The sequence below is a fragment of the Ascaphus truei genome, chromosome 1, assembly GCF_040206685.1.
Source record: "Ascaphus truei isolate aAscTru1 chromosome 1, aAscTru1.hap1, whole genome shotgun sequence".
NCBI classification, from domain to species: Eukaryota; Metazoa; Chordata; class Amphibia; order Anura; family Ascaphidae; genus Ascaphus; species Ascaphus truei.
The window spans coordinates 504,813,198-504,838,150 of NC_134483.1; the positions used below are offsets into that span (position 1 = coordinate 504,813,198).

The window sequence follows — 24,953 nt, forward strand, 5'->3', positions numbered from 1 at the left end:
TAGAAACCGGGAAACGTATTTGTGGCTATCGTAATCTCAATCCCCAAAATAACAATGTTTGGCAAAGCAGTAATCCCTGACTCTTTACCTCCTGAACCCGGTGTCCTCCGACCTACGGGAACACCCCGGGTCCCTCGATATGTATGTGTGTTTTATTTGCGCTTTTGTTTGACACACATAGCAACTGTAGCCCTGAGGTCAGAAATGGAAACTTGCATCGTCAAAAATACCCCTCCCTCCCCCAAAAGGATTAAGCCGGGCGGTCTGCATTTTTTTTTTCCTTTTGCCATTTCTTTGCTCCGTACGTCATTTGCCTGTGCTAGGTTTTTTTAGGGCTCGGCCAGGTAGGGAGCTGGCGCTCGTGCGCTGCGCTCTGCTCGGCCGGGCGATTCGTGCGTCTGGGGGGCGCGGCCACGACGTCACGGAGCTGGTTCGCCCGCATTGGGAAAAACCGCTCGCGTGACGCGCTTGCGAGCAGCTAAGCGCCAAGCAGGCGCGCCCTCACGCTCGCCACACACATTGTCGCAATGTGTCTCATCGTGGCGAGCCCGCCCGCTCAGCGCCACCCTGGACGAGGCCTAAGGGGTTATCGGCCGCGCCGTCCCCGTTACAACCAGCCGGAACAGAAAACAAATCACGTTATCGCTGTGAATAGCGGTCACGTGGAAGTGCCAGAGGCTCCGTGGTTACGGAGGTGGCATAACCCTCTGGCACTGAAATGGTTACTGTAAGAGATCCTTCTTTGCCCTTGGCAACGCTCCTTTTTATCTTTTTTAATCTGATGCTCTGTTCATGAGAGATGCGCGTTTCAAATATTAAGTGTGGGGCGAGGTTAACATGGAGCTCTCCCCAGAGCCCAGCACAGCGTAAACGTTACCATGGTAACCTTAGGCACTAGAGATTAGGAAGTAGGATCCTAACATACGAGTTAAACTCTCAGTGGTTTCATGGGGGGATTGCTGCTTTTAAGGGAAAGAATGAGTTCAACGCCTAACACACATTCCATCATGGTGATAAAACACAGCCACTGAAAGCCACACAGTGCAGCAAAAGCACTCCACAGTGTAACGCCTTTCTTACCCTCCGCTGTTTCATAATGTATGATGTGTTTCAAACTATTGCAAATGCATTTCATATATCGTGGAATAAGTCGTGCCGCTTTTATTTAGTTGTTATGAGGCTCACAACTTATTGAGGAAGGAATGCAGCAAGGATTCCAATGTTGCAGTGATCAGTGATAAGTTATTATAAACCTATTTGAAAAATCCCGACGTAAGAGCGTTCTCTCGATGGGTGTTTTTTTTTTTTTTTACCCTTATTTCTACCAATCAATAAACTATTAAGTTTATTTCAAAAGCCTACCTCTGGACAGCATGGGACAACGTACATACTGCTTGGGCCGGGCTTATGATGGAGCGCAGCCGGAACAAACACATGCAGAGCAATGATTGCGCGCGGGTGAACGCAGCGCCCAGGCGGGCGATTTTTCAAAAGATTTCCGTGACCGGTTCAGCCAAGGGGGACGAACCACTCACGTGACATCATGGCCACGCCTCCCGATGCCGGCCACGCCTCCCGATGCCGGCCACGCCTCCCGATGCCGGCCACGCCTCCCGGTGCCGGCCACGCCTCCCGATGCCGGCCACGCCTCCCGATGCCGGCCGTGCAGGTTTTGCGGGCTCTGCTACAGTATAAACGAGGCCTTAGTCTGGGAGCTATGCAAGGTCTCATATCCGTGAGGAGAACATGCTGTTGACGTTCACGTGCAATTAGATAAATATGGGCACCGTCATAAACTCGCCAACAATTTTAAGAGTCTCACATTTTATTTAAATGTTTTATATTTGCAATGACTAGGCCATTGAAGATATGGAGACAGAAAAACAGCGCACAACGCAAATAGTGAACTATGAAAGTAACAAGTGTATATTAAAATAGGGGATAAATATTCTGCGTACATCAAGGTATTAGGACATAAACATTGAGTGTGTTAAACACACGTTACCACTCGGCGGCCGCTCATACAGGAGTCAGGAGTATGTTTCCCTTGGCAGGCGTCTGGGACAGCAGCTGCGATGCTTTTCCTTCCTAGGAACACCTCTGCATTCGGAAACTCCCCTCTGGTCAGCTGGGCTCCAGACGGATCGAGCAATCTGCAGCCTGCAGACGCACTGGGAGGGTCTCCGGATTGGTCAGTGAGGACCTGGGTGGTTCGCAGAGCTCTCCGTTTAGTGCAGCCACAAGCAGGGGTGAACTGGCTGGCTGGGAATGAAACTCCAATATGTCGCGCTGTTGCTCCGTTGCGGGACGCTGCGGAGTGACATCACAGTGGCGATTTCAAAAGTACACAGCAAAAGCGGAAAAAAGTCTCTAAAGTGCCCAAATTGCACACATAGGATAGAGTAGCAATAAAACACTTGGACCAATTACATCCTACATGTTTCGTAGTCACAACTACTTCATCAGGGAATGTTGTTTATCACTAGGCCATTGAACCTGGTAATTCCTCATTTGGTTTTCAGGCACTTTAGTTTTAAGGAACGATTGAGTTGGGCTACAATTCAATAATATCGTGTTAAATGGCATCATGGTAGTAGGAGATAAACATGACCATGGCATTTGAAATACCGTACTTTGGGGGCGTGGCCAAGACACCACAGGAGAAAGACGTGCTGCAGCAGAGCTCCGTCCCAAAGGACTAAATAAGGGGGAAAAAGTGAAAAAAATAAATTGAGAAATAACTCCACGGAGGCCAGGTTTGCTAGGGGAAGAAGCCCTCTTTGATCGGTGGGATCCGATTTCTCACGAATTGGAGCTGAAATCTTGTAAACAGATATTGAAGAAGACGGGCCCAGATAGAGACCTGCTGCTGAAGAGAGGTGGTGGGGAGAGGCTCAGCGGAGAGAGTGAGTGGATCCTGTCCCTCCCCCTGTACTTTACTGTACTTTACTGCCCGTACAAACTGCTGCCTAACAAAATAATAAATAAATAAAATAAAAACGGGGAGCATTTGGGATTCCTCGGCAGCTGGAGGCTTATCTCCCTCATCTCCCTTTGCGCCTGACACTAACAAGATGGCGATCGGAACCGCGCGGGACTTTTGAATTTCAGCGGTTGAGGAGAAGGGCTTGGTGGAGGCAGAGTGAGTGGATCCTATCCCCACCCCTGTACTTTCCTGCCCGTATATATCGCTGCAGAGCCGCTAGAAACCCAGTAACAATTAAATAAATAAACTCCCTCATCTCCCTCTGTGCCCGACATTAACTAAGATGGCCACTGGAGCCGCGCGGGACTGCTGAAACTCCTGAAACTGCAGCTGAAATTCGGCGGTTAAGAAGAAAGGGCTGACGACCGGGAGAGGCAAAAGAAAGAAGCAAAAAAGTGCCCAGAGAGCAAGAGAGACTCACCTGCACCTCGAGAGGCCCCAAAACGAGTGAATGACAAGTGCTCAGGAGAACCGCAACCTCAGTGTCCCTACAGTAAAAATTTCCAAAATGGCCGCTGGACAAAATTAAAGGAACCCTGCACTCAGTCAGCCTAATAAACAAAGACTTTTTAAAAAAAAAAAGGGAAAAAGAAAAATAAGTACACAAGCACACAAACACATAAAATAAAATTATCTGATCCATCTAAGAACAATACCAATACTGGCCAGGTGGATCCCCCCCCCCCCCCCCCTGTCAAATGTCCACAACAAACAGACATGAAACCCCAAAGCAAAGAATTAAAAAATACAATATAGGAGGACTTCCGGTAACGATGCCGCACATGGATACATAGATGGAGAGCTCCCGACCCCCTGAAGTCTAATATAACATAATAGAGGTTACTGGACCCCAAAACGCTCCCGAAATATAAGTATAAGTAATATAAGTAAATAATAGGAGAAGCACACAAGATATGGCTAATCGCTCGAAGAAACAGGCACAGCAAAGCGTCTCTAGCTACTTCCCTACAAGTCAGAGACCCGCAGGGAACTGTGGCCTACTCCAAGATGGAGACGCATCAAACTCGCGGGAAGGGCCTAGCGGTGCGACTGACAATGAAGGTGTGAGTAGGGAAATAAATAAGGCATATCTTGAAGACTTGTTCACCAGGATGAGACAAGGCTTCCAGGACGATCTCTCTAAAGCAGTGCATACCCTGCAAACTGACATGAATCGCCTCTCACAACGCACAGACACTATTAAAAATAAAGTGGACAATCTGGAACATGCCCAATCATCTGTAGAAGATGAAATTAACAGAATGCAGTTCGAAATACGGGCACACAATGAACAAGCGGAAGAACAGGAGAACCGCGACCGCAGACAAAACGTTCGGATCAGATATATCCCAGAGACGGTTGACACGGACCTGCTTCGCCCATATCTGCTAGATCTGTTTAAGGATTTGGTCCCAGGCCTCACTCTCGACAAGATGGAGATGGACCGTGCCCACAGAGCTTTGGGGCCAAGGTCTGCAGATCCCAGAAGAACAAGAGATGTCATAGTTAAATTGCACCACTACCTGACAAAGGAGGCGATCCTGAAGGCCAGCAGGGAGAGGGGCACAGTGCAGTTTCAGAACACTAAACTTGAAATATACAGTGACCTCTCAAAAAAAACCATTGACAGACGGAGAGAGCTAAAGCCTTTGACTCAAAAACTAAAAGACAACAACGTAAAATATCGCTGGGGTTTTCCCTTTAAAATTGTGGTAAATAAGGGAGGCAAATTCCATACGCTCTCCTATCCTGAGGACTGCACGCGGTTCCTACGAGGCCTGGGTCTGACGCAAGCTGGAGAAGAGGATGACGCTGGAGATGCGGAGGATACAGAGCGCCAACACCAGCAGTCGAGACCACAGCGAGCATCACAAAGGATCGCCACACAGAGGGCCCCAGCAGAGGAGGAGTAGGGAATCCCCCCCACTCATCTCATCCGCAGTACTCATAAGAGGAGCACTTGCCTGGCCTGCTGACATGCGGAGCTCCAAGAAGATGCAGTTAACTTGTTATACATTTTCTTGTTAATGTATTTGCCTTTTAACTAGGTCCATTTTCTTGTTAATGTATTTGCCTTTTAACTAAGTCCAGATGACCACATGACTAATCACAGGGGGTCCGGGGTGTATCCGGATGTGTCCATGGACGGAGCGTCCCGAGAGGTTCTCAAGGGGCACTATGCCCTACACCCCCCCATCCTTAGAGAGATGGGGGTACCCATGACGGGGCGTACATATCGCCCACTCATTCTCTTTTTCTTTTTCTTCCTTTCTATCACCCCCCCATTATTCCCTACCTACCTCCCCCAGCCCACACTAAACAGAGACAAAACCCAGCTGAGCCGAAAGGAAAGACAAGACATTGAGATTACACAAAGCAACTACGCTGATCACAAGAGGAGCTCCGAAGGCAAGTCCCCCCTCCATCGTGGGAAAATGGAGGGAAAGGTAAGACGCAATACACATGCCAAAACCATAAATGGCTCTTAAAACGACACTTAAATTAATATCCTTAAATGTTAGAGGGTTAAATTCAACCATCAAAAGAAAACTTGCCCTCCAAGAGTTCAAAAAAACAAAAGGCGACATACTGTTTTTACAGGAAACGCATTTCAATACTACGACCCCCCCAAACACTTTCCAGAGGGTTTTCCCACAGGCGTACTATGCGTCATGCCCCACAAAAAAAAGAGGGGTAGCAGTCTTATTTAAGCATACGGTCAAATTCTTGTTAAAACAAGAGAATGCTGACCCAGAAGGGAGATACATTATTCTCCAAGGTACACTGTCGGGAGTGGATGTCACTCTTGTTAACATTTATGCCCCAAACGAAGGCCAACCCAAATTCTTAAGAGATCTATGTGACCTTATCAACCCCCAAACTAGAACTACATTGTTATTAGCAGGAGATTTAAATATGATAGCAATGCCGGAACTAGATAGAACAAATCCCTCAGGGACTCCACATCCCCGTGTCACGGAAAAGAATGCCAGAGAATTTAGACAGATAATGAAGGAGTTCTCCCTGACAGACATTTGGAGGGCCCAGCACCAGGGGCAGAGGGACTACTCCTATTTCTCCCCCCCACACCAAACCTACTCAAGGATTGATTATTTTCTGGGTACTAAAGACATCTTCCAGGCAACCTCCCAGTCAGACATAGGATCAATATCTTGGTCGGATCACGCCCCGGTCTCGCTGACACTCTCCCTCCCCTTCTATAGAACTAACCAATATAATTGGAAACTGAATGATTCTCTGTTAAACCAAGTAGATGTAGAAATAGAGATTAAACAAAAACTCAGAGAATATTTTATGCTGAATAAGGGCTCTGTAGAGTCACCAGCAATGTTATGGGAAGCCCATAAGGCGACAATCAGAGGGAATATCATCTCCATAGCATCACATAAGAAAAAAATAAAGCAAAAACTCTATAATGAGCTAGTGGAGAAAGTCCAACTTTTGGAGCAGAAACATAAAACTAATCCCTCGAAAAATCTATTCAAATTGCTAGATAAAACTAGATCTGAACTTAAGCAGACCCAAATGGATGAAGTGGAGAGGGCGTTACGGTGGACCAAACAAAAATATTATGATAAAGGTAATAAAGCAGACCGATTACTCGCTTCCAAATTGCGCGGTATGAGAGCTAAATCCCAAATAACAGCTATTTTGACAAAATCAGGTACGAAGACACATTGTGAGACGCAAATAGCGAACGAATTTTCGGACTATTATAACAAACTATATAACCTAAATTTTCCCAAAAATAAATCATCAGATGCAGAGGCTATCTATACATACTTGGAGGCGTGTAAACTTCCGACACTTTCGGAAAGTAACCTCTCAGACCTAAATAAAGAAATCTCTCTAGAAGAATTGATAGATGCAATTGCCCAATTAAAACCCAACAAAACGCCAGGCCCAGATGGATTCTCCAATCAATACTACAAAAAATTTAAGGCGGTCCTGGCCCCGTATCTACTCGATATGTTTAATGCGTTTCTGGAAGGAACAGTCATCCCACCATCTATGTCTAAAGCTAATTTAGCAATCATACCAAAGGAGGGGAGAGACCCACTACAGTGTGGTAACTATCGCCCCATAGCCCTCCTTAATTCGGATCTAAAACTGTTCAGCAAAATTCTGGCAAATAGATTGACCCCCATACTCCCAAGCCTGATACATATAGATCAAGTCGGGTTTATTTCCGGCAGACAGGCCTCAGACAATACTAGAAAAATTATAGATATAATTGACCATGTACATCTCTCATCCACAAAGGCCATCCTGTTGAGCTTGGATGCGGAAAAAGCATTCGACAGGATTAGGTGGGACTTCCTAGACCAAACCCTACTTAAATATGGATTTCAGGGCCCATATCTAGAAGGTGTAAGAGCCTTATACAGATCTCCCACGGCTATAGTGAAACTCCCAGGAGGAGACTCAAACCCTATAAACATAAAGAATGGTACTCGACAGGGATGTCCCTTGTCTCCGCTTTTGTTTGCTCTCTCTATTGAACCCTTGGCAGCAACAATTAGAGACGAAAAAAACATAAATGGAATTGTAATAGGAGAGACAAACTACAAAATATCCCTATTTGCCGACGACATTATCCTAACTCTCGCCAACCCCTTGATTTCACTCCCGAATTTACATTCACAACTAGATAAATTTAGCAAAATATCGGGATATAAAATCAACATGGATAAGTCGGAAGCATTGAACCTAACCCTATCGGATTCTGAAATCAAATTATTACACGCAAATTTTAAATATAAGTGGAACTCCACAAAGATCAAATACTTAGGAATCCAAATAACAAGGGAGTATAATACACTATACAAACATAACTATCCACCATTATTTGAGAGGCTAAAAAATGACCTACAAAGCTGGAACGAATACCAGATATCTTGGTTAGGAAGAATAGCCACGATCAAAATGAATATCCTACCAAGGCTCCTGTATTATTTCCAGACTCTTCCTATAGATATTCCAATGCCGGAGCTTAAAAACATACAAAACAGAATTTTCCAATTTATCTGGCAAAATAAAAGACCCAGGGTAGCTAGATCTATTATGCTAGCCCCAAAAGATTGCGGAGGCTTGGCAGTCCCGGATATCATTAAATACTATTTGGCGGCCCAACTCAAACAAGCAATAATTTGGAATAATGATCCAGCCACCAGTTGCTGGGTAGGACTTGAGTCTACTTATACAAGACCTCTCTCTCTCCCGGCTGCTATGTGGACCGAGAGGGGAGGAGAGACCTTCTTGGAAACATTAAAACTGGGAGCAATGAAATGTACATGGCGGATATGGTCTAGAAATAAAAATAAATATGGTCTGACAGCCAGTCCAACACTACTAACCCCTATATTCTATAACCCTGAATTCTCCCCAGGCTGGCTTCCACAGAGACTCAATAAATTTAAGACGTTAAAGCTGATGGTAGCTGACGACTTTGTAGATAACGGTATAATTCTACCACTCCAAGCGCTGGAGAAGAAACACAAAATCATAAATATACCAGTGTTTGGTTACCTCCAAATTAAGCATTACCTGCAATCAGTCTCCAAAGATTCGGCATTCAAAGATTTAACAAATTTTGAAAGACTGTGTAGGAAAGGATATTACTGTAAAGGACTGATTTCGGAGATATATCTGGGTCTGGCGCGATTAGCGGGTGGTTCCCAACATAGCTATATGATCAAATGGGCAGAAGATTTGAATACAGAGATCGATAGAGAAGACTGGGAGGACATTTGGGAGGTAGCTGCAAAAACTTCAATCTGTACCACTATCAAAGAGAATATTTATAAAATTCTATTTCATTGGTACCTAACCCCGAGCAGACTGGCTAAGATCTTCCCCGGGTCCCCGGATTTGTGCTGGAGGGGATGCGGGCAAAAAGGAGATATGGTTCATATTTGGTGGAGTTGCCCAAAAATTCAGGTATTCTGGGTCATGATACAAAGATTGATCAGAGAGTACTTGGGGGTGGAGGTTGAGGTGGAACCGCTGACCATGGTGCTGGCCAAACCAATAGATGAATTAGGAACGGCAGAAAGTAAGATGATCACTCATGTACTGACAGCTGCCCGCTGTGTTATTGCGGCTGCCTGGAAAAAGGTGAATGCGCCTTCTAGGCAGACTGTCTTACGGAGACTAAGGGAAATAAAGATGATGGAGCTCCTCACAGCACAGTTGAACCAGAAAACTGACAAATTTCACAAAATTTGGGAAATATGGCCAGGAAACTAGGGAAATATATATCATTTATATAAATAAATACAGAAATACCAGACAAATGGGCTTGTCCTACCCCCCCCTTCCACCCCTCCCACCCTTCTTTTTCTTCTTTTCTACGTTCTTCTCTATCCTTTGTTAAGCTCATGAGAGACGCGTGTTATATCAATTATTTTATTTCAGATGACGAACTGTTAATGCTCTTTGTTGTATGGACAATATATTTGTTATGTCTCTCTAAAACAATAAAAATAAATTGAAACAAAAAAGAAATACCGTACTTTGATATCACCGTGATGGGTCACATGGCAGACAGTGGTTAATGACCTGGTGGCGTTACATATTGGTAACCCAATTTACATTGGTAACATATGGCCTCCAGTCTGGCATCACAAGATAGTTCCAACTCATGATGGTAACCCATGGTGCCTCCACTATGGTAATACCTGGTGACGGCCCAACTGCCTGTTACTCCGTGGCGTTGCCACAGTCATCAGTTTTCAATCGTGTCCTAGTTCCCTTGTGGAATGTTGATGCTTCTGCACCGCCGGTGCTGACGGATAAGTATCACGTAACCGAAGGTTACAAATTGTTCTCGTTGTGCTGGGATTGGTCGTTGAATGGGGAGATAATGATGGGCTGCCTTAAAAAGAAGTTAATAAATGCTTTGGCACCCGGCGATTATATCAGTTTACCAAACACCATCTGGAAAAGACCAGTTTCCTCAGCAGACGAGCAGTGCTTGGAATTTGATGCTCTTGTCACTCGTGATTAGGATTTAGAAAGGATGTTGACCAATATTTTTTTTTATCCATGGAGAAGGTGCTTTGAAAACACGGGTGGGCACCACCAGCCCTTGAGGGCCACCAACAGGTCAGGTTTTCAGGATATCCCTGCTTCAGCATAGGTAGCTCAGTTTTTTGATTGAGCCACCTGTGCTGAAGCAGCGATAACCTTGAAAACCTGACCTGTTGGTGGCCCATGAGGAGTGGAGGTGCCCACCCTTGTTTTAGGGCCTAGTGGCATACCCTGATATTAACTACCATGTCGAATGTCCATTCTCCCAGCATCGGATAACTATTGGGTTCCCGGAGGTTTATCTTTTTAAAACCTAGAGTTTCAGTTTTATTTGTTTTTTTATGTAATTTAAATTCCACCCTGTTTTCCAAAGTGCAGTGTGTGAGAGGCGGGCACTTCTGAAATGTCCGTGCTCTGTTATTCAGCCAATGTTATTGGTTTTCATTAAATAAATATTTTTTTTTAACTTCCTATCAACCGTACATATCCTATTCCTATAGGGTTTATCGTTTTATGAATATTTTTTCTTGTCATACCCTTTTGGCTATACAATTATTCGTTCCCAAAAACTCAGTTTTTAAAGATAATGTGTAGCATCCTCATTTCCAGGTTGGTTTAAGGCAGCGGTTCCCCATCTTTTTACACCAGGACCCCCCAAATACCATGTTCGCCCCCATTTTCCTAAGATTTGGCGGTCTGGGCCCCCCTCCACAAAAAAAAAAAATCCGATTGGAAATAATAAAAATGTTTGACTTGGTTGAATACATATTGATTGGTTCCTTGGTGCAGTTTCTCACGTGGTTCCCTTTACCCTTCTCATACACAAGCATTGCAGCAGAGACTGTGCTGAAACTGCTCGGGTTACATTTCCAGAGTTTCAGTGGGTGTGTCTTTCCGAACGGCCCTTTAATCCAACCCACTGATTAGTATTGTGCAGTATGTGCCCTTCCCTGTTGACACAGCAACTAACATCCTGGTAAAGCTCAGCACTCTCCAACGCTTGAGCCTCTCTGCAAACCCGACTGGAGATGGATTAAACTCCCAAGGAACTGAAGTTCTGTTGCGTTGGGAATTGTATTCGACAATGTTCCCTGTGAGCTCTTGAAATAAAGACTTGGGCTGCCTTCTAACCCTCACCATGGCTGCTCCGCCTTTGCTGCTCTTAGTAGACGGGTATGTATAGAAATCATGCTTCCTAATCTGGGCAAAGGTTAAGAGAGAACTTGGTCACTCGCACTATAAACCCTTTTATACTTGCTTCTCTCTATCGCCCTGACTGTATACGCTTTTTATTTTGTGAGTGTTTGGCCTTGTATGTGAAATAAGGATGTGATGTGGATACAATGCACAAGACAATCGTCAGCTGGTTGGAAAACAGGTCATCAAAACGTAACTGCAGATACTTCATACTGTGCAACTTGGCTGCACTTTCTTTGTGCTTCTCCCAGTAGATAAGCTACACACAGTGCAAGAAAGTTTCAGCCCATTCAGAGCCAGAGGGGATCAACATGTTGGGCATTGCTAGCCACAGTGGCACTAAAGGAGTTACGTGCTTGCTAAAATAAAGTAGTATGGACCTTGGTTAAATGAGAAAAATATTCAGTTTGGCGTTGTAACATTTTTTACTTGACAAGATTGAAGAGAATACAGTATGCTTCTACTGCAAAGTAACTTGGCAAATAAAAATAAAAACCATAATAACAATGCTAATAAGGGGAAACTTTGCTCCTGAAACATGCAGCTTCTATTATTTCCCCCCATATATTGTACACACCAGTCATTCTACAACTTTTAAAGTGCCGCACTAGCATTTGTGGTCTGGTTTTTTTTTTTCCGTTCAAGTTTAAAAGGGGCCCCTTTTTTTTTTTTTTTTAATTAAAAATGTCTCTTTTGAATGCAGAGTGAATTTGAGAAAGATACTGATGGGATCTGAAAGTCTCCATTATACAATTTGTTGAGAACAACGTGTTGTCTTTGCGCCCTGGTTGTGTCCTGACTCCTTTCCTTTCCTTGTAGAAGGATCCTTCAACAGAAAGGGCACCTATGCATTTCTGTCTTGTATTCATAGCACTGTGTGTCCCTCAGGACCTGTTGTATTATTATATGGTGGAAGGTTGCGATGTACTAATGTTTGGGCACTTCTGATGCAATGTTTTCTACAGCTTGTCTGTCATGAGCCTCACCGGTGTTGTACAACAGCTGAGATTTGCAGAAAGTGGTGTCTGTGCTATAAAGAAGTGGGAAACTGCTGTCATTTCTAAGCTTTTTAGCATCTTGCGTACATGTCCGATTTCAAGGCAACAGGCACCTAGGATCTCGCCTTGTTTGGTTTAGCAGGTTACCCCCTTTCCATGAGCGGATTCTCTGGTTCGTAAATGAAGAAACTAAGGTAATGTAACTTTGCTGAAACAATGTTTAGCAAAGTCTTTACCACTGCGGCCTGTGTTTTATATACTGTATGTGCATACTGTGTTTATATATGTGCCTACCTGCTCCTGAGTACAGGAGCCGCTTACCTTTACAAGGGATTTAATTTGCCGTCCCTTCTAATTATTGTAAGCCGGGACTTTGCAGCACTTTCATTATTTTTTTTTCACTCGCATTCTTCAGTTTGTGTTATTTGCAACACTTGCACATTTATATTGCTAAAGTCTCCCAGCTACAAAACTGGTGGGAAAAACCGCACAAATGAAGCAATGGTATTTTTTTCCTTTGCTAAAGTGAAATTCGTTGGCACTTGTACCCCGATTTTCAGCTGTGTGGCTTTAGTAAATGTTTTATTTTACTGCTGACTTTTGATCATTTGTAAGAAAACCCAATTTCTGGCCTCTTAACACTTGTCTGGTTAATAATCCAAACCTCATAGTGTCTTGCAGATTAATTCTGTACCTTCTGTCTCTGGGTCACAAAGTGCATTCTTGTGTTAGACTTTACCCCCATCCAATGCTACCCTTAGCTTAATCATAAACCCTGTTTGAAATATGACAGCTGTAATGTTGCTCACTCTTTTCTCTCTCTTGGGATACTTTGGCATGTAAGTATGTAGTTATCCTTTTGGATATGTTCACTAGGACTTCTAAACGTACTGCTACTTGCTTTGTGTGTAAGTGGTACATTCTATAGACGTCAATTGGGATTTTTGGCCCAAATGACCGCTTCACACACTATAACTTACCCCTATGACTTTCCCCTCTGCCAGAGGATCAATAAGAAGCTTATTGAACACCTTTTACCAGTAGTTATCTTGTTGCAATCTGTGACTCTCTTATAATGACATTGTTGTGTAACCTTTTGGTCCCCTTTAAAGGTCTGCTTTGCATTGCAAAGCCTAGTTCTGAACAGCACTGCCTGCATCAAATAGTATTACTGTATAATATGGCAAAGGAACGCTGCGAGTGCAATGCAAACGTGTCCAATATTTGGCATTGTTCACTTTTGGGTCTTTTCCGTTCCCGCATTAAAGAATAAAAGGTGTTTTATTCATTCTAAAATGTCAATTTTTTAAAAAAAACACTTAAGTGGTGATAACCGCTAAAACTAAATACCTTCCAAAATTATTTTGGACATTTTATTATGGAAAGGGTTTTTTCAAATTAAACAGTTTAATGAGGATTTTTTTTCATAATGAACAGGTGTTTATCGGGAAAACAATTGCAGGAACAATCATTTTCTTAATATCATTTTTTTGTGGGAAAACCTGTGTCCTTCCCCTACCCTACTCTGGCAATGAAGATGTTATGCAAAATAAAATGTCTAATGAGTTGCAAAGTATCAGGGACCTGTCCATACTCAGTGAAAGTGAACTAAGGACAGGCGTATTGTTTAATAGGTTAAATGTAGAAGTGATATCTTTAATTGCCAACTCCTGGTGGAATCACCTCGGCCGTGCTTTCCTTGTCTATTCTAGGGGCTAACATGGTACAATGCTCTATTTAGGTTAAATGTAGGCGAATCACCCTTTTTGTTTTCTTTTTTTAAGCATTTTAAAATTAAAAGTAACACTTTCCTTGGTGTAAAAAAAAAATAATCTTTGGAGGGTCCTTATATTGTTTAATGTCTTTAGGTGTCAGAGGTGAGCTGTTCGTTTTGCCCATTGTTTGTTTGTATAGTAATTATGAAAACATCATTATTCAAATAGATTAACATAAGTAGCTGAAAAGCCTCTGTGCTTAAAACCGTCACATACTGCAAGATGTAACTGAATCTTTCAGCACTTGAATGTCTTTTATTCAAAACGTTGCCTGGTTTTGTGTGATGTGCAACAGTTGGGCATTTACTGTATGTCCCTAAAGTCTCCCAGCTGCAAAACTGGCGCAGAAAACAGAACTGCAAGAAAAATATAAAGTGAATATAATTTTTAATAGCACTTAAAAATGAAACATACTGAAAGATGGAAATTGGATTTTGCATCTCTTGTTGTGATAATTAGCTTATGGCTGGAAAAAAATCTTTTTCTGGCGCTGAGGTGTGGTAGAGATGAGTGGATTTATAATTTCTTCTGATGAACAATGACCTCAGGAAAGGGACAAAGAAAAAGACAAGACATGCAGGGGACCTGCAATAGTGTATTACCCAAGGGATAACCGGAAGTATACAAAGAAGGAGCAATTTATTATTAAAATACCTTGGTTAAAAACCATGGATGACAATTAATAAACATATAATAAACATTCATTGATATTAATAAAATAATTAATGAACTGGTGCCTAGGCACTATCCACACTGTAATGGTTAGGAACAATGTCCAGCAGTCCTGTTCTTTGCTCCGCTGGACATTGTTCCTAACCATTACAGTGTGGATAGTGCCTAGGCACCAGTTCATTAATTATTTTATTAATATCAATGAATGTTTATTATATGTTTATTAATTGTCATCCATGGTTTTTAACCAAGGTATTTTAATAATAAATTGCTCCTTCTTTGTATACTTCCGGTTATCCCTTGGGTAATACACTATTGCAGGTCCCCTGCATGTCTTGTCTTTTTCTTTGTCCCTTTCCTGAGGTCATTGTTCATCAGAAGAAATTATAAATCCACTCATCTCTACCACACCTCAGCGCCAGAAAAAGATTTTTTTCCAGCCTTCACTCCATCTCTGGGTAGAAGATACCAGAAATATCTTTTAAAGGCAGCTCCAGGACTACCTATTGGACTCTTTATCAAAGGTTTTTAATATCCATTATTGTCATTGCACCAGCGCTGAGTACACACCTATTATTTTACCTGATAATTAGCTTATAATACTAATAATAATGATATTAGCATGTTCGTGTATAGCGCTGCTAGTTTTACATAGCGCTTTACAGAGACATTTTGCAGACACAGTCCCTGCCCCATGGAGCTTACAATCTATGTTTTTGGTGCCCAATGTCACAAGGAGCCAACACCGGGAATTGAACCTGCTTCAAACTCTGTGCCAGCCAGTGTCTTTACTCGCTGAGCCGCCCCGAGTGAGCAGCCCTGAAACTTCTGTACTGAGCGCTTGTGCTCGGCTTGTGCTGCCTCACCTTGTGAAACGGAACATCGGTGAAGCCCTCGGAGCGTTTCCAAGCGCACGTTTGTTTGTCTTTGCTTAGCCAGGCTTTGTTTTGTTAGATTAACCAGCCATTGTTACATACACATAAGTGGCTTGGGCTTCATTGGTAACTCTAACGTATACAGCCAGCGCGTTATTTTTCCTATCCTTTGTATGTTTGTCTTGAGCATGGTGCAGCGTGGAGGCGAAACTCCTTTTATTGGGAATATTAACAGATACAGCGTCGCTTGGCACCAGATATAGGAGTTGCAAACCAAAAGAAGCTAACCAGCAAGCTTATCACCTTTTTAATGCTTGTTCCATTTTGGTCTAGAACAAGGGTGGACAACTTCAATCCTCAAGAGCCACCAACAGATCGGGTTTTAAAGATGGCCCTGCTTCAGTACAGGTGTGCAGAAGCAGGGATATCCTTAATACCTGACCTGTGGGGTGCCCCTTGAGGGCTGAAGTTGTCCACCGATGTTCTAGACATTTTCAGATATAAAACATAACACTGTTGCAAATAATGGTATTGGAAGATCTTAGAATCCCACTTTTCTGGCAGACTCAACCGTGAGCAGATTTTCAGGAGCATTTAGATATGTAGAGTTTTGGGTACTTTTTTTTTTTTTTTTGCTCACTCGTCTCCATGGCAACGCAGCGTCATTTGACGTCACACGCGTGAAATGACGCTGCGGGTGACTTAACGTGACCCCATGCCGCATTAAGGTAACGGGGCGGGGAGCGCGAGCAGCAGAGGAGGCAAGGCAGGGGGGGTGCAGCTACAAAAGTTTGCGCTCCCCTGTACTAGGATATAGTCCAGCGGGGTTGGAAAGCTCAGCAAAGCAGCGGATTATCCATCCGTCCTTGTTCTCGGTGATCAGGTGGAAAATGGATTCCGTTTTTTAAAAGATGGAAGAACAAGAAAACGTAGTATAATATTGTGTATGGTTACAGAAGATATATAGCGGTGGAATTACACGCTTGAATATATCTTAGTACGTGTGAGTCGGATAATAGCCACATATCGACTTCACCCTGTCGGTATTTTCCGCTCTGCTGTCTGGTGAAGGATTTGGTTGAGTTCTCTATGAGAGTGCTGCAGCCATTCTTTCGGGTTGTTATTGACCTATATGGGGCCCTTATTTATATTGGCACTTCATATTTTGTTTTTACTCTATCTTAAGAGTTTCTTTGGTCACTCAAGATTGGGTTTGACACATTGCACATTTGCATGGCACTATTAGTTGTGTTAAACTATGAAACAAGTGCAAATAAACACTTTATCTGTGGACTTTCCTAATGGAAGATATTAACATGTTCTTCCAAAGGGGACAGTAAAGGGGAGGGGGGTGGGGGGTGGAGATATTAAGTTTGGGAATTCCATGTAATTGGGAAAACACGTTGAAATGTAATTAGTCATTTAACGATAAAGCAGAAGGGAGCAGGATTGTGTATTTTCAAACATTCGCCCCATTTAGCTGCTTTGCGCAGCCCCAGGGTTGGCGGATGTCACCATGCGAGAGTAGATTCCCAAATATTGGCATACATGTTGCATGGGACGACTGCCAGAATTAGAGACGCAGTTTGAAGATGAATTCATAATTATTAATGCAAGCAGAGAATAAACCTCATACTGATGTGATTTCTGGTTATTTACACCATTCTTTAAATTGGCAGCCCCCCTCTGCTCGATATTTTCTCCGTTTTCTTCTCCCTGCTTTTACTGGAGAAACCCCCACATTTGCTCAGTATTTTCCCTGGTTCCCCGCGGTTCGACATCTGGCAAACATATCTGCCTGCCGCAAACATCATGGGAGCAGAGTCAGGACCTATAGCAAGCTGCAGCATTATCGGGAGATGTTTGGCTTTCTATTGGTGACCCAGGCGGCCTTGTTTGTACTTTTTTTTTCTTTTTTCTATTGAGTAAATGACCAAAACCTTGAAATCCCTTTCACCGGAAGCCTGGGGGTCCCCAGTAGGACCCAGTGTTGCCAGGTGTCCAGTATTGAACCGGACTGTCTGGTATTACCTCGCTGGACATAGTGACCTGACCAGCTGGGGGGCTGCAGGATTTCCCTGAGCAGGAAGTGAGCAGGGCTGTTGTTAGAGGGCTAGGCAGCTTCCTCCATCCTGATTGACTGCTGCTGGGTAATGTAGCCAATCAGGAGGGGGTGTCAGGAGTCTGGGGTGGGCCCAAGGAGTGGAGGAAACAGCATGGAGCGAGCTGTGTGGTGTCTGTCTCGAGCACTTCGCACCTTTCACCATTGTGTCCAGTAGTTTTGGAGAATCCCCATAGCAACTCTAATCCCCAGAGCTTTGTTGTGGGGTGCCCCCCCCATAGTTCAGGTAAAGAAAAACAAACCTGTTTGTGGGAGGATCGCTGCATTGAGTTCTAATATAACGTTAATGCAACAAGAAGGATATGATGCCTTTTGTAATGACTTTTGCAGAGTTACTTTATCTTCATTGTGCTGCCCCGAGTCGGTCTCAATAAGTTAGTCATTAAAAGTGTCGCCATGGCCATGCCTTTTTATTGGTTTTCCTTTTAACTTTTTACAACCAAATATACCAAGCCACACAATAATGTTTGCTCTATCTCCACGGTTCCCTTTACTGGTTTGATTTAATAATGTTTTGACACTGTTATAGTCTACCTGCCTGACCTATAACCTCTTCTGCGAGCTTGAATGTAAGGTGAGATGGGGTGCACGGTGCGTGACTTGGGTCTGGCCGTTAATAATTCAGCTGGGTGAGTTTTATTAGGCGTTTACCATATTTATCATGGTTCTTATCTATACCAAGGATAAAATAACCGTTCTCATGATCTACATTATTGTCATTTTTGCTATAGAAGGTGGCTGGAGGGGAAATACCAGAGCTATACAGAGGTTTCTAGTTACGGAAAATCAGAAATATATATATGTTGTATAACCAAATACAAATTGGCTGGATGGTAATTAGGATATTCTCTGGTAATCTGCTATTATCCTGAGGGGGGAGAGAGGTCTGTGTCATAATCACGTCATTATCATGTTCCGCACTATTGTGTTCTGTGGCTTCTCAGCGTTCTTGAAAGACCTGTTCTGAGTTCTTAAATAAGCAATCCCACACAGCACGCAAAGTGTGTGTGGTTTTTTTAAACCACTTATGAATGTAGTTGGGTTTCTTAGAAAAAGTTAATTCCCGTTTCGAGTGAAGTATTTCAATCGTTTCTTCCTGGTGTGCAAATAAGTCCGTTTCATTTTTTTTTCCTGGCTTTCCCTATTCAATTATCTGGCAATTCTCATTCTCCCCCCCCCCCCTTAATCTCTTTAAAGAAATGGGGCTGTCATCATTAGCCAAACACAACATCGATGTGAGAGGGACTTTGAATCAACAATGTTCCCGGAGTATTGAGAGTTCTGTCTCCAAACAGTGCTACCTCCAATGAGAGAAGTTTAAGATTGTATAAACACTTGGAAGCGCTTGGTTACTAAGGAGGCATTAAAAGTAAAAAAAATATATAAAATACTTCTATATGTTTTGGTTTGTGTCTAAATGTTGTCACTTATTAGATTGTAAGCTCTTTGGGCAGGAACTCCTTTTCCTAAATGTTAATTTTATGTCTGAAGCACTTCTTCCCTTTATGTGTAATTTATATGATTGTCGTGTGTATTACTACTGTGAAGCGCTATGTACATTAATGGCGCTATATAAATAAAGACATGCATGCATGCATGCATACATTTAACCTATAGAAAATACCACTGCCATTAGTCCCTATTGGTCCTAGGAGGGAGAGGGACTGCCCATTTAATGTGATGGAGGGCCGATAGTATCAACTTCTTGTATCTAATGAAACGAGTTAAAGAATGTTTCTTTTATTTCACCTGAAAATATTGGTAAATCCAATCAGTACCAGGATGTGCATGTCGCACACTGGAGAATATTTACCGAGATTCGCAATTAAAGCAAATTTGGAGCATTGCTCAAATGATGCAAATTGCACCAGTTTTATTTTGCGTCGCAGTATTAAGGTTTCTTTGTGACGGTTTCTCCACTTGTGTCAGCGATTTGGGGGAATGGTTTTCAAGCAGTTGGTGGCAATGATATGAGAGATGTCAAATGTTGCGTCAATTTAATGTTGTAGAGTTGCATCAAATCAATATGCCGACTGTAAAATGGCATTAACCTATTTTGCTTAGTGCCAGATGTAGGAAGGTCGTAGAACAGCTTTATATATAATAAGTAGCAGCAAAGTGATGCACATTCAGATTTTTGTTCCAAGATGAAGCACATTACTCCACCTGATGCAGTTATCCCATTGAGTTGTAGGGACTTCCATTACAGTAAAGGTTACTGAAAGTCCATGAACTGCTTCAATCATTAGGCCCTTCAACTATAAAAAGTGGCTCAGATAGAGCTTGGTTTAAGCCAAGTGAAAAACCTGAGAATCCCTCCAAACTACAACAATGGCTTGGGCCCTTATCCAATAATGTCTAGTGCTGCCATGGGCCAAAAACTACTAATCAAGTCAATAAGGGCACCCCTCAGATAAGGAAAATAGTTTAGAGCAGTCATCCTGAAACTGGTCATTGGGACCCCAGGCCACACCAGTATTTAGGTATAGCCAGTGTTTGTACACAAGTGAATGCATCTAATTTGCGTATGATTAGATTACTACTTGGTTGTCCCAAAAACTGTGTGTGGCTCATTGCCACCATTGGTTTAGTGTGTCCCACAGCTACAAAAACTGCTTGTTTGCTGTCCAATCATTTGGAAAAAATGGCTTGAATGCCTCAGAGTTTGCAATGAAAATACACCGTACCCTAGCCTAATAAAATAGTTCGAGCGGAGGCAGGTTGGTAAGAAAATGTCTGTGGCGCATGGTCCTCTCCTACCGCGTTGTGTTCTAGGAGGAAATAGGTTGTGTGCGTTGGCCTCCCCAGCTCAAGGTTGCAATGAAACCCACTGGTCATAAATATTTGTGATAACGTTCCTTATTTACTGCAGGACATTGCTGCTGCCTCCCTCAGGTTAATACTTGGTGCCAGTGGGCAAACATAGCATATAAATTCACAAATGCACAGGACCAGCATAAGGGAACCCTACTAAGTTAATAGATCAGTGTTTTTCAACGCTGGTTCCTAGGAACCCTTGGGTCCCCTGTGCATCCCTAAAGGGTTCCCTGCAATTTCAGGTCATTTGGAAATTGTACCAAATATAGAAGAATTTACAATGCATCTGATCTCTGATGCGCTATTAGAGAGGGTCGGGGTTCCTCGGAATGTCGCAATATAATTATAGGGTTCCTTTAACTAAAAAAAGTTATCAAACACTAATAGCTGATGAATGAAAGCACGACAAGTAGGATCTTACATTTTTACAGTGCACTCAATACAAGTGCCAATTGTCCAATCTATATTTAATACAATGATGAAAATGACAATGTCTCGTACAGGAGAGCTGTTGGTCCTTAACAAGTCATGTTATTTGACACTTCTTGTGTTTTATTTTCTAGGAATATATTTGCTAGGAAAAAAAATATCCCTATAGAAAAGCAGAATGACCTGGGCTGGAAACTCTTTGGGAAAGTCCCACATCGTGACGCCCTTCAGAACGATCCAAGGAAAACACAAAAGGTACCGGTTTATCTTTGGCTTTTCAAGGTTATGTTTGCGAACGCAGTCAGATCGGGTTTGTATAACCTACACGTCCTCGCTGTGGATGATTAGACGATTCCGTGGTGTAGGGGCGTGGGGAATTTGTTTGTGCAAAGTCCTGATCATAAACTTGATTGATTGCAATGATTCATTATTTTTCTACATCTGAGAAATATGGCTGCATAAAGTTGTCTGCCCTTTTTATTTTCTAAAAAGGCTTTGAACTTGCCGCCGTGCTCTCTTTTTGGTAAAATATGCGCTCATAAAAGGCCATCTAATTTATGTCCTATTCGGCAGCAACTGTGAAGAACAGAAGAGGAGGTGTCACGGAGGGAGGGCTTTCTGCCTAACCATATGTTGCTGACTGCCTTTATTCTAATTGCGCCAAGCAACGGGGACCGTTCATTAAAATAAAATAGAATTCTGCTTTCACTTTTTTAATGTGGTTTGCGTCAAATTTTGGAAGCGTGATAACATTACCAAATTTTTGATCAGCAGCTTTCACTGAATACTTCATAAATGTGCTAATCGAACTGGGGGTTTGGGCTCCTATTGGATCACCTGGGAGGCCAATATTGTCTCGTTGGCAAACGATTATGCCCCATTAATTTGCTTGGCTAACAAGTGGATAATGGTTTAGCAGCATATTAATGTGGGCCTGCAGTCGCTGTCCAGGAGTTATCTGTCACGATTGTGCTCGCCACAAAACGGGACCGGACCGCGTGGCTGAGGTGGGGTTGTATAAGCACCAACCTTAGACCGCGCAGGCAGATCCGGATTGCGCAGTTCGTAGTCGTACGTAGCAGGGTCGGGACTGTAGAAGGTGGCATCATCAGTGGACAAGCCATGGTCAGGACAGGAGAGATCAGGGTAACCATTATTCAAGCAGGAGTTCGGCAACAGGTGATCAGAAGTTCCTCGCTTCAGCTTAGGAGCGTGAGCGTGGGTTCTGCGCGTGCGGCGACCATGGCCCATGGTACTGCTTTCAGGAAGGGATAGGCAGACCGGAGAGGGCACACCGCCAGGCAGCACTGGTAAACCAGTGCTTCAGCGCAAGAGTCCAGAGCGGGCCTGTGCAAGGAGAGAGAGAGCTACAGACCTCAGGACTCGTAGACCGGCCTCTACAGGAAGGAGAGCCGACCTCAGGAAACTGGAAGCTGAAGTACGCACTGGAGAATCCTCCGCTTCAGCACAGGAAACCCGGACACGGCCTCTGCAATGGAGAATGAGCAGCAGGCCCCAGGAACCAGTAGATAGGCTCTGCAGTAGAAGGATAGCAGGCCTCAGGAAACAGGGAGCTGAAGTAACATGAAGAGTACTCCACTTCAGCACAGGAACAGGCCGCTGCATGAGCCTAGCAGCCGGCCTCAGGATACACAGGATAATCAGGAAATACAGGCCCCTGCATGAAGACTAGCAGCAGGCCTCAGGAACTAGGGAATAACAACTAGAGAGGTTAATACATACACAGACAAGCCAAGGGCTTATGGCAGAACACTTGTGACATCCAGGAAGGACTATGCTCGGCAGGGAGCATTGTGGGAAGGCAGTACTTAAAGGTCAGTAAACCAATAGCAGAAGGGGCGTGTGACAGCATTGCTTTGGTGAGTGAATCCAGGCTGCAGTAAATATCAGGGGAAGTGTTCCAGGACTGCACATGTCTGCAAGGTAAGGCAAACCGCAAACCGAGGAGCGGATTCCTTACATTATCAAAGCGTAATTCACGCGGTCGCTCCCAAGTCTGCAATTCCTGCCATTGACTTTAATGGCGGCTATCGCCGGTTTGGCCACGATAGCGCGGATCATGCTTTGATAAGTCCAGGCCAATGAAATGTGGTGATTACCTAAGGTCATCCGAGGGTGGAGCAACAAAATGTACTTTAAAATAGGCATCTAAATGGCAGGGCCTCTTTATCCAGTGGTCAAAGGGGCAGTTTCCCAGGGCCCACCGCTGTCTGGGACCCGCCAGTCGCGGTCTGTCCAGATATAGACGTGGCCCTTCGTAAGTACCTGACATTCCGTCTCAACATTGAAGTGCAGAAAGTGAGTTAGGTTCTATAATACAAGAGAACGACATTTTGAAACTGATCAACTTAGTCGATATTGAGATTGCAAGACTAAAAGTGAGAAAAAAGTTGTGAATATAATAATAAAATATGAAGTGTATAATCTATAATAATGATGCAGTTTTCTGTCTGTCCGGACATCTTAATGCACCGATGGGCTCACGTGACCTCACAATGCGAGGTTCAAGGTAAGGGAAGCAGGCGCAGGAAGGGGCTTTACACACACACCACACACCACACACATACCACACACACACACCACACATCACACACACCAACAGCTCCCTGTGAAGTCTCCCAGAGAGAGGTGTGACACAGGGAGCGGACCCGGCAAGCTTCCGGGTAATATCCTTGCTTGCAGGGGCTAGGGGGTGTCCTGTCTGAGGTGAGGGACACTGCAGGGCAGTTTGCTATAAGATTAATATACTTGACTATTAATAAATCACATCGACAAACTTTGGATTAAACTTTACAAAAAGTATATGGTATTGACGGCACAACTACAATCATGTAAGATTACAAATGGATGTCTGAGAGGTGGTGCAACGGGAACAATAAGGGACCCTTAATTCCTCAAATCTAGTAGACAAGCGTGTTGGATCAAATTTTCTCTTCCCCCCCCCCCTTTGCAGTTCAGTCCACATTATGTCATTGTGGATACATTTCTATATTTCCTTACAGTTAGTTTTTCTGTTTATCTGTATTTTGACTGTCGGCTGTACTGTATGTGCATTGTGCTTTTTGTAGTAGCCTTGATATTTTGCGCTGTTTTTGTTCCAGTAAATTACGTTTCCTTGACTCTATATTTTGTGTATCTGACATTTTTTGCTGTTCGGGTGCTGGGATGTCCCTTTCTTGTTTGCTATTAAACTATTGTGTTTACGTTCCACAGCCTGTTTCTACTCACGGGCAACTATACACTGCTTTTTCTAGAGTAAGACATTTTAGTTCTGTAAAAGTATTTGGTGAACAAATAACTAGAAACCCTGTGTATAGAGAAGATATATAGCAATAAGCATGTAAGGTTTTTACCAAAAATGTTTTTATTCTTCGTCTTTCTGCCCAGAGAATGTAACAACCAGGGTTTTGCAATCTCTATGAAACTTCTGCGTCTCTCCCCATCACAACAGGGGTGGCCCACTCCAGCCCTCAGGGGCCACCAGCAGGTCAGGTATTAGGGATATGTCTGCTTCAGCACAGGTGGCTCAGTCAGACTGAGCCACCTGTGCTGAAGCACGGATATCGTTAAAACCTTGACCTTTTGGTGGCCCTTGAATGCTGGAGTTGGCCACTCCTGCAGTAGAGGAAAGAAATGTTATCTGATAGGTATATTGCTGCGTTCATGGTTTGTAGCTTAAAGAAGGACTTGGTGCTCCTCAGGGGTTTTTTTTCCTTTTTTTTTTATCTTGGAGGCAATCCAAGCGGCTTACATTTTTGTTTTGATATATGCAGCCCTTTGATTACCTTTATTGAAAACAAATTACCCAAGCAGCCGATTTAATTAGTTCTCCCGTGATCTATCAGCAAAATCCTGCTTCCCAGCCTCGGGGTTCACTACATGGCCGCCTTTCCGTATAAATCAATACTTCAGTCAAGTGTAACTCAGCAGCTACAATCTATTCTTATATTACAAAGGTAACATTAGCTATTGTTACAGTTTAGAGCTCAAACTGCTGGGAACATTGGC

General features: G+C 43.4%; 1 protein-coding gene across 1 annotated transcript in view; it reads left to right on the plus strand.

The window, feature by feature from the left end:
- The window catches only part of TBC1D14 (TBC1 domain family member 14), a 96,772-nt gene that overhangs the window by 16,866 nt on the left and 54,953 nt on the right, over positions 1-24,953 (plus strand). The window contains exon 4 of the mRNA XM_075565173.1: positions 21,059-21,179. Coding sequence (XP_075421288.1) covers positions 21,059-21,179 — 121 coding nt within the window. The remainder of the gene's footprint in view (positions 1-21,058; positions 21,180-24,953) is intronic.